The 13,794-nt window shown below is 40.2% G+C and overlaps 2 protein-coding genes across 9 annotated transcripts in view; both read left to right on the plus strand.

Annotated features, from left to right (window-relative positions):
* PHRF1 (PHD and ring finger domains 1) overlaps positions 1 to 6,262 on the plus strand; it is a 79,977-nt gene extending 73,715 nt beyond the window's left edge. For 6 of the 8 annotated variants that reach the window (XM_089520867.1, XM_089520873.1, XM_089520871.1 and 3 more), the window contains 4 exons: positions 1,382 to 1,533; positions 1,999 to 2,259; positions 4,944 to 5,072; positions 5,299 to 6,262. In XM_089520867.1, the coding sequence (XP_089376993.1) occupies positions 1,382 to 1,533; positions 1,999 to 2,259; positions 4,944 to 5,072; positions 5,299 to 5,436 (680 nt within the window). In that variant the 3' untranslated portion in view covers positions 5,437 to 6,262. The remainder of the gene's footprint in view (positions 1 to 1,381; positions 1,534 to 1,998; positions 2,260 to 4,943; positions 5,073 to 5,298) is intronic. The other 2 variants (XM_089520874.1, XM_089520875.1) reach the window with 1 other exon arrangement.
* Positions 6,263 to 8,786: 2,524 nt separating this feature from the next.
* Positions 8,787 to 13,794, plus strand: part of LOC149314331 (malignant fibrous histiocytoma-amplified sequence 1 homolog) — a 31,291-nt gene continuing 26,283 nt past the window's right edge. Inside the window, exons 1-2 of the mRNA XM_089520876.1 lie at positions 8,787 to 8,876; positions 9,884 to 10,763. Of these exons, the coding sequence (XP_089377002.1) occupies positions 8,858 to 8,876; positions 9,884 to 10,763 (899 nt within the window). The 5' untranslated portion in view covers positions 8,787 to 8,857. The remainder of the gene's footprint in view (positions 8,877 to 9,883; positions 10,764 to 13,794) is intronic.

Consider the following 13,794-nt stretch of genomic DNA (forward strand, 5'->3'; position numbering starts at 1 on the left):
GATACTTAATTAAGGGGTTGTCATTTCAGCTGGGTTGTATCCTTGGCAGACAATTCATGATGCTTGTGTGCCACAGAATTTCAGAGAGAAAATGGATCCATTCTAGAGAACTGTTCCCAATGTTGCAACCTCTTCAGTTCTAGAAGAAATCTACTTGGTCATTCAGTTTCCCTTATCCATAATTCTGAGATCTGAAATATTCCAAAACCCAAAACTTTTCCTTGGGTGGCTGCCTTTGCTTTCTTATGGTTCAGTATACATAGACTTAGTTTCATGCACAACATTATTAAAAACTTGTATAAAATCATGAAACATGAATGAATTTTTTATTTAGATGTGGGACACATCTCCAAGATACCTTATTATGTACGTATATGCAAATCCAGGTGTTTCAAATTTTTTAAAAAAATCTAAAATCCAAAACACCTCTGGTCCCAGGAATTTTGGATAAGGGAGATTCAATCTGTATAGAATTAGTTCAGATTGTAATCAAACTGTGGCATGGTGTCCTTTGAATGAGTCTGGAGTTCATGTGCTCTTTCCTTGCTTTATGTTCTTTTGCACCATTTTATATGATGGAAATTGTAGTTTTCTGTTGGCATCTTTACTGGAAGCTACACCCATTTTTGTAAGTTGATGTTAAATTTGCTACAGAGTTCTAAGCACACATCCATTGCTCAAAGAGTTCTTCAAAATATCTCCAAACTGTGAAGCCTGTTGGATAATGGCCTAGTCTTGGGGACTCCGTTCTCATGCCCTCTTCTTGAGTCACACTGAAGATACTAAACAACTGAACTATATTAAGCAGGTTTCAGATATGAATTTTAACGTTTCTAGATGATTTATAAATGGATGAAAAAGAGTTTTTACTTATAGGATATACATTTAAAGAGGTTGTTGAAGGTGGTTTACCAGCCATGTCGTGTTGGATGCAGATTTAGATAAGTGGGCTAAATCTCATAATAGTCCCAAATAGAGTACACTTAGTGAAATGAAATGAACTTATGTAAGTGGAGACTTCCATTCATGTCTGTGGTTCAACTGTAGTTGAGACTGACACTAACTTTAGTCTTTTTGAATAAACCCATTGAAATCAGTGCCTTGCATCCTGCTGGTTTGTCCTAAGTAGAGTCAGTGGTTGAGCTGGCATATGAGTGCATCCCATTGCTTCAGTGAGTCTGTTCTAACCAGGAGTAATAGTAGGATTTAAGTCTATGTTAATCTTGACAACAGTCCCATCACTCTCAGGGGTCTGCTAAATCTAAGTCTAATTTATGGACTTTTTCTTATCCAGCCATAATGTTCATTAGATCAGGAATTATTTACTATGATTACCTAGATTTATTACTATACTAATGCTTCTTCTTTTGGCAAATTTTAGGAGTGGCATTCTGTAAGCAGCAAAGAACAAAAGAAGGGGTCTGGAAAGCAGAGGATTTGACCCAAACATTAAATCAGGTGCAGTTAACTGAGCCTCCTCCAACCAATTATATGATTCCTGAGCCTATGTTTCCTGATCTAGATTCCAATCAGGTTGGTTCCCAGTCCTGAAGCTGGATATCATGGAAAGCCATTCCACTTCATCTGTTAAATCATGCCCTGCCTGTTTACATTGTGGAATGCTTTTTCTCCCCTCCACATGCAGTGCATTTCATACAACCAATATACTTCAGTAATCTGATTCTGGTATTTCCCCACTTTACCCTTTAAAATAGAAACAGTGTTCTCTTACTTGTGACTTCTTCTTCCCAGTGGCTTTATCACTTAAGAGAAGTGGAAGAATCTTCTGGAGACATTTCCAGAACAATTAACTGTCATATTTTGATAGTTAACACCAAAAGTGATGAGAGTGGGGCTGATAGTACTTTTAACTTTTTGAACTGGTAGAAAGTCACACAAAGCTCTGATGAATAAAAGCTGCCTTTGGAATCTGTGAAGACATTATAGTTTGCATTGAGGCATGAAGAGTGGTTTCTGATTTCTGTTCTTTTTCTTCAGGTTTACAACCAAAACCTGCCTTTGACAGCACCGCTGCCCTCCAGCATGCCCCCCTATGCCCCTGTTAGTCAGCCCACTGTCCAGTTCATAATGCAGGGCAGTCTTCCTCTGATCAGCTGTGTGGCAAGTCAGGGACTGATTCCAGAGCCTGGGAATCTGGCTACAGCTTCTGAACCAGGGATTCAGGCAGCTTCAACAGGAGAGGCAGAGGAGAAAATCAAAGCACTTAAATCTCCATTGGATAAAACAAAAAATGAAGAGGTGAGTGAATATGAATGGCTAGCACACACCTTTGCTTTTTGATGGTTCATGAACTCTGATGAGCTCATTGCAGTTCTAGGGACATAAAATCTAAGAATTAGCCTGTTTGATCAGACCACCCAGTCCAAATGACTCATAGAGAAGGTGTTCTCCCAGTCTTTGCTTGGCTGAAGTTTAACACCACTGAACTTTGAGTAGTGGGAAACAGCCATTAATACACCTTGTTTCTATGAATATATTTAAACTATTTTAAAGGTCATTTAAGGTATTGGCCATAATAATGCAATTCCATACATTGTGATAACTATCAGAGCTATGTGATACCTTTTATTATAACCACTAAAGTGTTTTTTGTTGTGTGCCTTCAAGTCATTTCAGATTTACTGTAATTCTAAAGCGATCATGGGATTTTCTTTGCAAGATTTGTTCAGAGAAGGTTTGCATTGTCTTCCCCTGAGGTTGAGAGCATGTGACTTGCCCACAATCATGGCTGAGCTGTGAATCACACCCTGGTCCCCAGAGTCATAGTCCAATACTTAAACTACTATGCCACTCTGGTTCACCCACTAAAGTGTTACAGAAGTACTATTTAAGTGGTGTGAGCTTTCAGATTCTCTGTAACTGTCCCATCAGACATGATGGTACAAAAGAGTATAAGGGAAGAAACAAGGTTTCTACAATTGTGGCCTAGTGGACTGGCCATTTTGTGTGTCTTTAGCTGTAAAACAGTTACTGCTGGCTCAGTGAAAAGGGAGGATTGTTAAAGTACTATTTTAGCTAGCTGGGATAGACAGTTAATGTTTTCGTTCACCACGTTCCCAAGGAGTTGGTTAGTACACTGAGAAGTGTTTATTGCCTTTTAGCAAATTCACGGATTCCTGAGTTGGTTTATAACACATACACAAAGTGACAGGACAGCCTTTGTGCTAGCAAAACCTAAGTTAATTGTGGTACAGTAGACCCTTGGTATCCACAGGAGTTTGGTTCCAGGACCAGCCATGGATACGAAAATCTGTGAATGTTCAAATCCCATTAAATACAGTGTATAGTAAAATTGTGCCCTTATATAAAATGGTAAAATTGAGATTTCTTTATAATATTTTTGAATATTTTTAAGCAGTGGATGCTTGAATCTGTAGATAAAGAATCCATGGGTACAGAGGGCTGACTGTATTTTTCAAAGACTTTTTGATTTTTCTTTTAACTCCTGATATTTGTACTATTATGCCTGATAAAGAGTTCTGGAGCATTTGAAAGCTTGCACCACTTTTGTAGCACTGTAAAGGTCTTTCATGTTGTTGCCAAAGTGATAATCCAACTTGTCTTCTGACATGCAAGTGTCCCATTATGTGATGTTATCTCACTCTATATACCTGTCAGGCTCTTTGAAGTCTTGTTTCATTTTTGTTTGGGTGAAGATAATATTAATTTGCACACTTTTCTCATGATGATATAGAAAATAGACTGGCTCCCACCGAGATCTTGGGGACTAGACAAACATGGCTCCTGTGGGCAAAGGCAGCCATATGAATTGTTGTTTCATATGTGCTACAGATGTGAGATGGCTTCTGTTGTGTTCTGTAATCTCCGTGCTGTCTATTTGCTACTTGTGCACTTTTTCCAACTATACTACCGCCCTTTGAAAATAGGGCTTCAGAGCAGCCATATGTGCATTCCATTGACTGTGACAGCCTTGATACTGGGTATGTTGCATTCTGCCTTTCCCTGTTAATTCCAAACATTTCCACTTTTACAGCATCAACATGTTAAGGTGCTAATTTGACCAACTTTTGCTATGCTCCCATGTTGTATTCCTGGGTAGTTATCACAAACTAGATAACCTTTATTCCCATATTGCATTCATTTATGTTGAATTGTCTGTCATTTAGATGCCAGTTTACCTAATGAAGAGATTCTTTTCAATCTTCTCTTTGAAGTTTATCACATGGGGGGAAAGCAGCAAATCTCATGCAAAAATGAAGTTTAAATCCGGGGAAACCCTGCAAAAGGTGGATTGTTTTTAGATGATGTTGTGCAAATTGAGCATTAACGCAACATTAACCTGTGCAGAAAGTGGACAATATTGGCCACTTTTTACTTTCAGAAAAATCCGAAAAGTAAAAAGTGGCTGATTTTGCCAAATTTCTGCACAGGTTAATGTTGGGTTAATGCTCCATTAGCTTGATGTGTCAGAAAACAATCCTGCTTTTGTGGGATTTTCCCAGGATTTAAATCCCCTTTATCCATGGGATTTGGGTACTTTGCCTCCCTTGTGATAAACTCCTTAGTCTCTGAGGGTTTTACACTCCTTGGTAGCTTTGCCAAGTTGTCTAATGGTGCCATTTCACTATCCACCCTTATCTCTAGGTCAGATGAACAAAACGACTCGTGCCAGTCTTAGTAAAGATCTTTGGGGTAGATGCTTTGAACTTTGCTTTCTCTTGTCTTTGTCTCACACTCCGAACAATACACCACACTGTAACCTTGGTCAGAGAGCATGTACAGTCTTCCCTCAGGATTCACAGGGGTTAGTGGTGGAGGACCCTCAACGAATATGAAAAATTCATGAATAATGGGCGGGGACTAGCATCCGTTAATGTAAGAATGGTTGCTTTGATGTTCTTATCTGGTATGTTACTTGTAGTGTAGTTGATTTTTGATTGACCCCATTTTTGTCCTTGTAGTACATGAAAAAACTTCACATGCAAGAGAGGGCTGTGGAAGAAGTAAAGCTTGCAATTAAGCCCTTTTACCAGAAGAGGGAGATCACCAAGGAAGAATACAAGGAGATTCTTCGGAAGGCAGTGCAAAAGGTGAAGGGACATATCTTATTTTAACCTTGGGCAGACAGATATAAAGGTTTGTCTATATACCTGAACACTTCAGGAGCTGGATTTTAGCTGCTGACACAGCTATACTCTGTTATTTCATGTAGTAAATTTGAAGTGAGGAGATCCAGGGTGATTTTTTTTGGGGGGGGGGGGCATCCATCTACTTAAGATTATTGAAACTGACTTGATCTCCTTTTATCATTCATAGATCTGTCATAGCAAAAGTGGTGAAATCAACCCTGTGAAGGTGGCTAATCTTGTGAAGGCTTATGTCGAAAAGTACAAACATATGAGAAAACATAAAAAGACTGATACTGAAGAAGAGCCTCGTGAAACAGGGAACTGAGATGAGTAACAAGGTGAAACAGGCAAGAGCTTTTCTACACAAGGACGTTTTCTTCCTGTAGTGGGAGGCAGGGATATGCAGTTGCATGTTGCAACCCCCTCCCTCAGAAACTGGATGCAATTGGACGTTCTTGAAGGGAGACTCTCTTTTCACAGACGAGTAGGGACTTCCTTTTACATTTGATCGCTGTTTGAGAACCATATGTCCTTCTTGTTGAGAAACTATGGACAAGCAAAACTCTGGGTGTGTTGAGAAGTATGCTATCAATTGTCATGGTTTTCTTTGATCACACTTTTTGGGGGTCTGTGGATCTGTCCTTCAGTTTAAAGCAGGCACTTTTATATGCAGTACACAACAATCTGTGCTGCTCCTCTTGTGTTCTTATTTGTCAGAAACATGGAGTCTTTGGAGATTTTTCAGAAGCCAGTTGACTACTTGAAATGTGGTATTTTTAGCCTGTTCTGTGGGAGAAATGTTGACTCAAGTTTGCCATATGGAAGTTGCAGATGTGTGCTAACCTTTACAAATTCTCTGCTTTGGGGTGGCACTTACTTACATATTATTTTACATTTTGTTAAGATATCTCAGTGATTAATTTCTTTGGGGATTTGTGGGGGCATGGTGATGGAGGAACCAGACTGCATCACCACCTGTAAATAGTGTGTTCAAGGCTGGTTTTGCATTCAGCAAACTACCATTTGCTGAGGGGAGTGGTAAAAGAGGAGAGTTGCAAACTGTCAATAGTTAAGCCAAGGAATGTGGCAGAAGTATGTACAAAGCAGAAACGTGACAATTTATAAAGTTATTTTGAATTGTTTCTTGTTTATACTTGTGTTTGTGCTAATTCTGTTATGATTCTTGGATGAGATGTTTGTTTGACTAAAGAAAAGTATTTATTATAAAACAGTCCATCATCCAGCTTCCAGGTCTTATGAGTCAGGAACTGACTGAAGGATATTTGCTTGCACATACATACACATATCCATCCAGCTGGGTTTAATGCTGCATACATCTGTCATCAACCTACTAGTTGAGGCTGGGGATCTTCCTAAATCTTATCAGACTCAGAACCCCAGCTAAACTGGCACTTCTTTTAGATTTAGCTGTTTCCCTAAGCTTTTAACTCAGGTTGGTGAAAGTAATATCTAACACTGAATGCAGATGGCAGAGGAAAGGATGAGTACTCATTAATTTATCATGTGTGATCCTACAGCCTGCTTCCAGTCCCTAAAATCTGGTTATATGTAATTGACCTGCTTCTTGTTTGAACTCCATTGTGCTTCACCTGTTACCATGAATTAATAAGTTAGAGATCTATGCAATGGGTGTCCTTTCTGCCAAAGACCATAAACTAGGCTTCAGCACATCTTCCTTTTAAAATGTACCACAAACTAGTTCATGTAGTACAAGGCTGGCACATTGTGGCCTTTGGGGCAGCATGTGGCCTCAAAGGCCATTTTTGCATCCTGCATTCCCTTCTCTTTTGCTCTGAATCCTTCTGACTCCCATGCAAAAAATGTGTTTTTTTTCCAAGGGAAAAATGAGTCCTAGCTCCTGGCATGTTCCAGGAACTGCATTTCTCTTTTAAATAGGTTTCAGGCCCCTCTTTACCATTTAACACACACATACACAATTTCAAAAACACAGAAATAGATTTGAAGTACTTTTGTTTGCATTCCAGTTCCCAGACCCATCAAAATCACCCATCTCTGACCTGACATTTTCACTTTCTGACTTACATATTTTAGAAGTACAGGCCAGAGTTATATGGTAGGTTTAGCGAACCAAGACATAAAAAGGTCTACCTAACATTTCATTTCTATTACAAAATATCCAGTATGCAGATATTACAAATTTGGATAAGATCTACATGTTCTGTGGAGGACCTTGTCATAGTTATTAGGGCTGTAACATTTGTAAGAAAGATTAGGCATTCCCCCTGCACCGTCATACGTGTAATATTTTATCACAGAGCTCCTAACACAGCTGTGAGCAAGTTCCATATCAACTGGAAATTACAAGGGCTTTCTTCCCAGGGCATATATTTAGAAGGATACACTTGAATTACTTGACTCGTTCAGATCTTACTTTCATTTAAATGCCAAAGGAACAGCTGTGTGCCAAAACAGTTGCTTTCATCTTTTGACCATCTTATCCTCAAACTTCAACATACCTTGTCTCTAAAAAGGTCAGTTCTAGCACCTGGTCTGATTCAAACTTTGAAAAATGGCTGCTGAAGTGCATTAAGGGATGCAGGCTGCAGCTGGGCTATACTCAGATGGTGGATTGGAAGACAAAAGCCATGTGATAGGACCAGGATGCAGCCTGAGTTGGGCTTCAATTCAGGAGCAGTAAGTCATGTTATAAAAGCTGTGTGATAAGCTCCAAAGTCTGCTAGTGGTCATGAGTATTAGGTTTGCAACAATGTGAACAATATCCAGTATACAAATTAAAATATAATACAAGCGTTAACATTAACAGAGTAAAATAATTCATTAAAAAAACAATTGTTGTTGTTTGCACAGGCCTGTAAAGTGGTGGACTGAACATCAGATTAAATCCCATAACACCTGGTTACATTTTAATACAGCAGTTTTATGTTTAATATTTTGTGCTACTGGTGCCAAAACCCCAAAAACCATAGGTCATGTGCTCTGCTGCTATTGGGAAAAAAAGTGTTTCTCCTTCTGTCATACTTAGGATCTTTCTCTAAAGGAGGTGTCCAAAGGACACTGACAGTGGATGAGAACTTCTGTCTCAGAAGTGTGGAACCTTTTGGCTTTCCATACATTTTGGGCTGAAACACAATCTCTTACCTTCAGTCCTGCTAAATGAGACTGATAGGCAAACTTTCTGAAGGACAAAACATTGTCCCCACCCAATGGCATCTAGTCTGTTTACTGGGAAATTCCTAGATTTGTTTTAGCTACATTGGATCTTCAATTTTCTTTCATATTGCGCACTTTCATATTGTTCTTCCTTTTTTCACTGAATGTGTGCTGTACAAGGGTGGGGTGTGCAAATTGTTATATGCAAGCAATTTGAAATGGACTGTGAGGAGAAAAAGGGTGGAGTTAAAACAATTTCAGACTAAGACCAATTGAGGAATTGAAAGCAAATAGCTGTTACAGAAGAATACAGCTGCATGTGCACAGTATATGCCTTCATGTTGCCTGATGACTTATGGAGCCCCATGGATTTCATAGGGTCTTCATGAGGCAAGGAATACTCAGCTGTTTTTGCCATCTTCTTCCTCTGAAATATAGCTCACAGCACCTGGTATTCATTGATGGTCTCCCATCTAAGTACTAACCAGAGCTGACCAAGCTTTCAAGACCAGACAGGATCTGGTGCCTTTGGTGTATTTGGGTGTATAAGGTACAGCTACCATTTATTAAATTGAGAACACAAGGACAGAAGCATGGCCCGACGTGGATTTAGTGAGTACCAGTCTTTAATTCTTACTAATTGTTGCTGCTTGATGTGTAAATGTGTATGGGGGAGGAGGTGGAATACTACCAAGGTCCTGGGAGCCCACAACTCTCCTAGGGTGCTGGCTGTTGATACTATATCTATATGCCTTGAACTGCATAACAAACACCTCAGTGTTAAAATAGAAATAATGAAGGAGTGAAGGAAAACTATTTTATAGAACCATAGAGTTGGAAGACAAACATGTACTTTTTTATTCAAACTCCATTTCCCTTCTTTCACCTCACTGTGCCACCTGAAATTTTATTCTGGTCAATTAGATGGGAAGACTGGATTGGAAGCATAACATGTGTCTAACAATGCAACCGCACTCATTATATATTGACTGATTATGGTAGGGTTTATAGTCCAACACATCTGGAAACTACTTGTTTGGGGAGGCTAGATCAGCAGAAAGCTGATCTCAGAGATCCATAAGAGATGCTCACAACAGTATTTTACAGGCTTACATGTGAAATGTGAATTGCACTGTCAAGGATCAGAGGATACCTTGAGCCACTTTGAGTCCCTGTATTGGGAGAAAGGCAGGATATAAATAAGTAAAATGGTCATAATACCGTCAGTCCTTGGTATTCACAGATTTGTAATCCATGGATTCAACCATCCATGCCTTGAAAACATGCAATAAATAAATAAATCCAAAAGCAAACCTTTATTTTGCCATTTTATATAAGGGGCACCATTTTACTATGCTGTAGTATTCAATGGAACTTGAGCATCCATGGATTCTGGTATCTATGGGGGTCCTGGAACCAAACCCCAGCAGGTACCAAGAGCCTCCTATAGTATATGTGGCAGGGAATAATTTTTTTAATAGTGTATCTATTAAGTTATTAGCTTGGTAGCAATTGCTATTCATCCTATACAAGTAGTCACAGAGAATGTTTTAAGCCTGTAACACAAGTGAAATCCTCTTTGTGACAGTTAAACTGCAATCTCATCTTCTGTTTGCCAGGGCAAGGGCAAAGTGAGTGTTCCAGTGAAGTGTCTCTTTCCAGACTCAGGCTCCGAGTGCTTCCTCTTGAAGTCTTGCAAAACAGCAACACAGAGAACTTGAATTTGGACCGGAACAAGTTGAAATACCTCACTGGGATTTCAAATCTTTGCAACCTGAAAAAGCTTATTTTGTCTAAAAATGACATAACAGACTTCCCAGAGGAAATCAGGAACTTGGTCCTTCTAGAGAAGTTGGAACTCAATCAGAACCAAATCCGAACTATCCCAGAGGGTATATTTTCCTTTTTACCAAAGTTAAAACATCTCAGACTGAATAATAACCGCTTAGATGGCCTCCCCAAGGACTTGGCTTCCTGCAGCAGCAGTCTCCAGTATCTCAACCTTTCCAACAACTTGCTCCAAACCATCCCTATAGTGGTTTTGGAGCTCAGGAATCTGCAAGAATTTTATGTGCAGAATAACATGTTGCGCCAGCTTCCCATGGAGATGTTCCAAGTAATGCCACTGAAGATGTTTAAAGTAAATGGGAACCCACTGAGGAAACCTCCTTATGAGGTCTGTGCAGGAGGTGTCAGACAGATCATCAGCTACTTCAACCAGCTGCAGAGCTATCAAGCTGAAGAGGAGAGGCGAATCAAGATGCTGTTCCTGGGGTCCTCCTTAGCTGGAAAGTCTACCATATGCAAAAGCCTGAAGCAAAGGCAAGCAGTCCAATTGTTGAAGGAAGAGCGAACGGTTGGGATCGAAATAAGTGAATTCCATATCCAAGGCTTCAATTTTCTTTTTTGGGATTTTGCTGGTCAGTTGGAATACTACATGACCCACCATGTGTTCATCACTCCACAGGCACTTGTCATCTTGGTCATTAACTTTCAACAGTAAGTATCTTGCTCCCCTTACAAACTTAAGGCAGGATCTTAGCCAGCATAGTTTTTTTAATCTTTACAGTAAGTGGGAGTGATGTACAGTGAGCCCGCGTCATAACCGGGCGCGCTATATGCAGCTTTCAGCATATGGTGAAAGCTGCATGGGAGCGCCTGTGGTGCATGCATGCTGCCGTGCCGCCACATGCACGAGCCCCATTCACTTAAATGGGGCTTGAGCATGCATGGTATTTGGCTTGCGCTGGGGGGGGGGGTCCGGAACGGATCCCCCGAGTAAGCCAAGGGCGGACTGTACTTCATTTTCGTAGTTAAAATAAATAGAATTTGATTTTTTTTAATCATTAGCTGAATTTTTTTCTCATGGTTATGATACTGTCTCACACAAGAGAAACTGATTGTGGTTCTCTTCCCTTTCCCCTTCTAGCTTGCTGCTGTCTGATGGGCATTGTTGGCAGAGTTTAGAAACCTTTCTGGATTGCAAGTACAAAAATCCAGAACCTCAGCCAGTATGTTCATGGCCATACTGTGGGATTCTGGACTGCCATATTCTGTAATCCAAAGATTATTTTCCCCCAACTCTTTTAACATCACTGTAATCCAGAAATGAGGCTCATGAGGCCCTCCTTGTCAGGACCATGTTGTAAACAGGCCTGAGAAAATTACATGGATGTGGCCACTATGTGGAGCTAAAACAGAAATTATTACAGTTCTAGTGGCAGTTACATGAGTCTAATTTTAAAAGAGTACATTGTGGGAAGGCTGATACAACTGTCACTTCTTCTGAGAGAGAATGTCGGTTAGACAGTTGGTATTTCTGTAACTGCTTCAGAGGTTGTTGTTGTGGTTGGTTGGTAAAGTAGCTTATTTGAGAGTATTCAAGACAGATGTCTTATACTCTGTGTAATCTTTGTAAATAGTTATGGAACAAAGATTAAAGAACCCTCATTTAGAGGAACCTCGCTGTACTGCGATTTATTCCTATGTGTGAGAAGAAGTTTGCTACGCAACTAAGATTCTTCACAGACCTTCTGGGCGTTTTGTCCACATACATAAACTCTACTTGTGTTTGCTTCGACAAGGGTTATGAACCCAGCATGCACCTTGACAGTGGTTATGGGGCCAGGTGTGCACGTAGACAACGTTTGAGAAGTGGTGTGAGATCAAGTTCTGAAAGTTGTATGCAGTTTGAATCCACTGAAGGCTGTTGGCTGTTTGCCCAGAACTCCTTCTGCAGGTGTCTGCTGAACGCAGTACAAGGTGATGGACGCGGCCATGAGGCTTCAGAAGTTAGGAAAAAGTAATTACTACAGTTGGAAAACCTACATGCAAGTTTCATTGATAAAGCAGGACTTCCGGGACATTGTGAGAAAACAACCTGATCCAACCGATGAGGCCGAGGTAGAAAATGACAGCAAGGCAAGGGCGACAATTGTTTTGGCCCTAGAACCGAGTCAGCTAAATCACATCAGAGACAAGCAGACAACTAATGATGTGTGGAAAGTTCTTGAAAGTATCTATCAGCCTGCTGGAGCCTTATCTAAGATGATTTGCAGTAGAAAGCTGTACAACTGTAAATTGCAGGAAGGATGTTGTTGACCATATGGAAAGAATGCAAAACATCTTTGCAGAGTGCAGCGAGCATGGCATACATATGGAAGAATCTCAGAAGGTCTTCATACTCCTGAGTAGTCTGACAAGTGAGTGGGACTTTTTGATGTACAGCCTGCAAGGAGTTGCCGAAACAGATCTTAGATCTGTTGCCATGTCAAGAGGAGGGGAGTACTGCCACCTGCAGGACTAAGCGGTGCCATTCATGTGGAGGGACTGGACATCTGAGAAAGAACTGTCTGTCTCAGAGTCCCTGAAGACAAGAAAGGATGGTCCTCACAAAAGAAAAAACCTCAGGATTCGAGGGGGTTTGTTTCTTTTGCGGAGGGACTTAAGTGTGGGAAGAAAGATAATTCTGTCTGGATTTTGGACAGTGGATATTGCCACCACGTGACACCAGACAAGGGGAAACTACAGAGCCCAAAACCAGCACCAGTAGATTCTGTGGTGTTTCCAGATGGTGAATCAGGCAGTGTAGAGATGAAAGGGTCTGTATTTATCCTAGGGCTGGGAAAAATGTTTGATAATGTTTTATGTGCACCAAGACTGCAAAACAGCCTTGTGAGTGTGGCATCCCTTATAGGAGATGGGTATGAAATCCATTTGAAAAGTGATGAAGGGGTAATCTCCAAGGGAGGGGCAATGTGTGGTAAAGCTGTTAAGAAAAACCACATTTACCACATGGTGACACAGGTGCAGTGTGGCAATGTAACCAATAAACCACTGCATGAGAATTGTGCACACTATTTCCACAGAGTGATGGGGCACATAAGTTTTAAAGGGTTGAAAAACTTGGAGAAGGTTTGCCCAGAGTTCAAAGTGGAAAAATGTAACAGCTACTTAGACTGTGCAGTGTGGAAGAGGGTGAAAGTCAAAGCTTACCCAGTTGCCAAAGTAAGCAAATGAGTTACCCAAAGACCTTTTCAGGTGGTACACGCAGACTTGTTGGGACCACATCAGGTTAAGAGCATGGGAGGAAACAGATTCACTTTGCTCATTGTGGACAGACACACCCATTTTTCTTTTGTTGCCATATTGAAAACCAAAAAAGCTGCTGATCAAATTAAAAAATGGGTAAATGCCATCGAAAGGGATTTTCCCTATAAGGTGGGCACTTTTGTGACTGATAGAGATGGAAAAGTTATTATTATTATTATTATTAAACTTTATTTCTATAGCGCTGTAATTATACACAGCGCTGTACAAAGTCGGTAAAATTAGGAGTAAATAAAAGCCTGCCCATGGCGTACATTCTAAGATAATAACAATTAAAAGAGGAATAGATAAAATTACCATATAGAAAGGAAAAAACAGATTAAAAACATCAAATATCAAACAAATCACATCACATCAAATATTGTCAGACAGCCAGATAACAATCACAAATTCCCTGAGAACGCTTCCCTAAACAATATGG

Source organism: Sceloporus occidentalis, unplaced genomic scaffold (genome assembly GCF_023333645.1).
Source record: "Sceloporus occidentalis isolate IW3139 unplaced genomic scaffold, rSceOcc1.0.p SCAF_4, whole genome shotgun sequence".
Taxonomy (NCBI): Eukaryota; Metazoa; Chordata; class Lepidosauria; order Squamata; family Phrynosomatidae; genus Sceloporus; species Sceloporus occidentalis.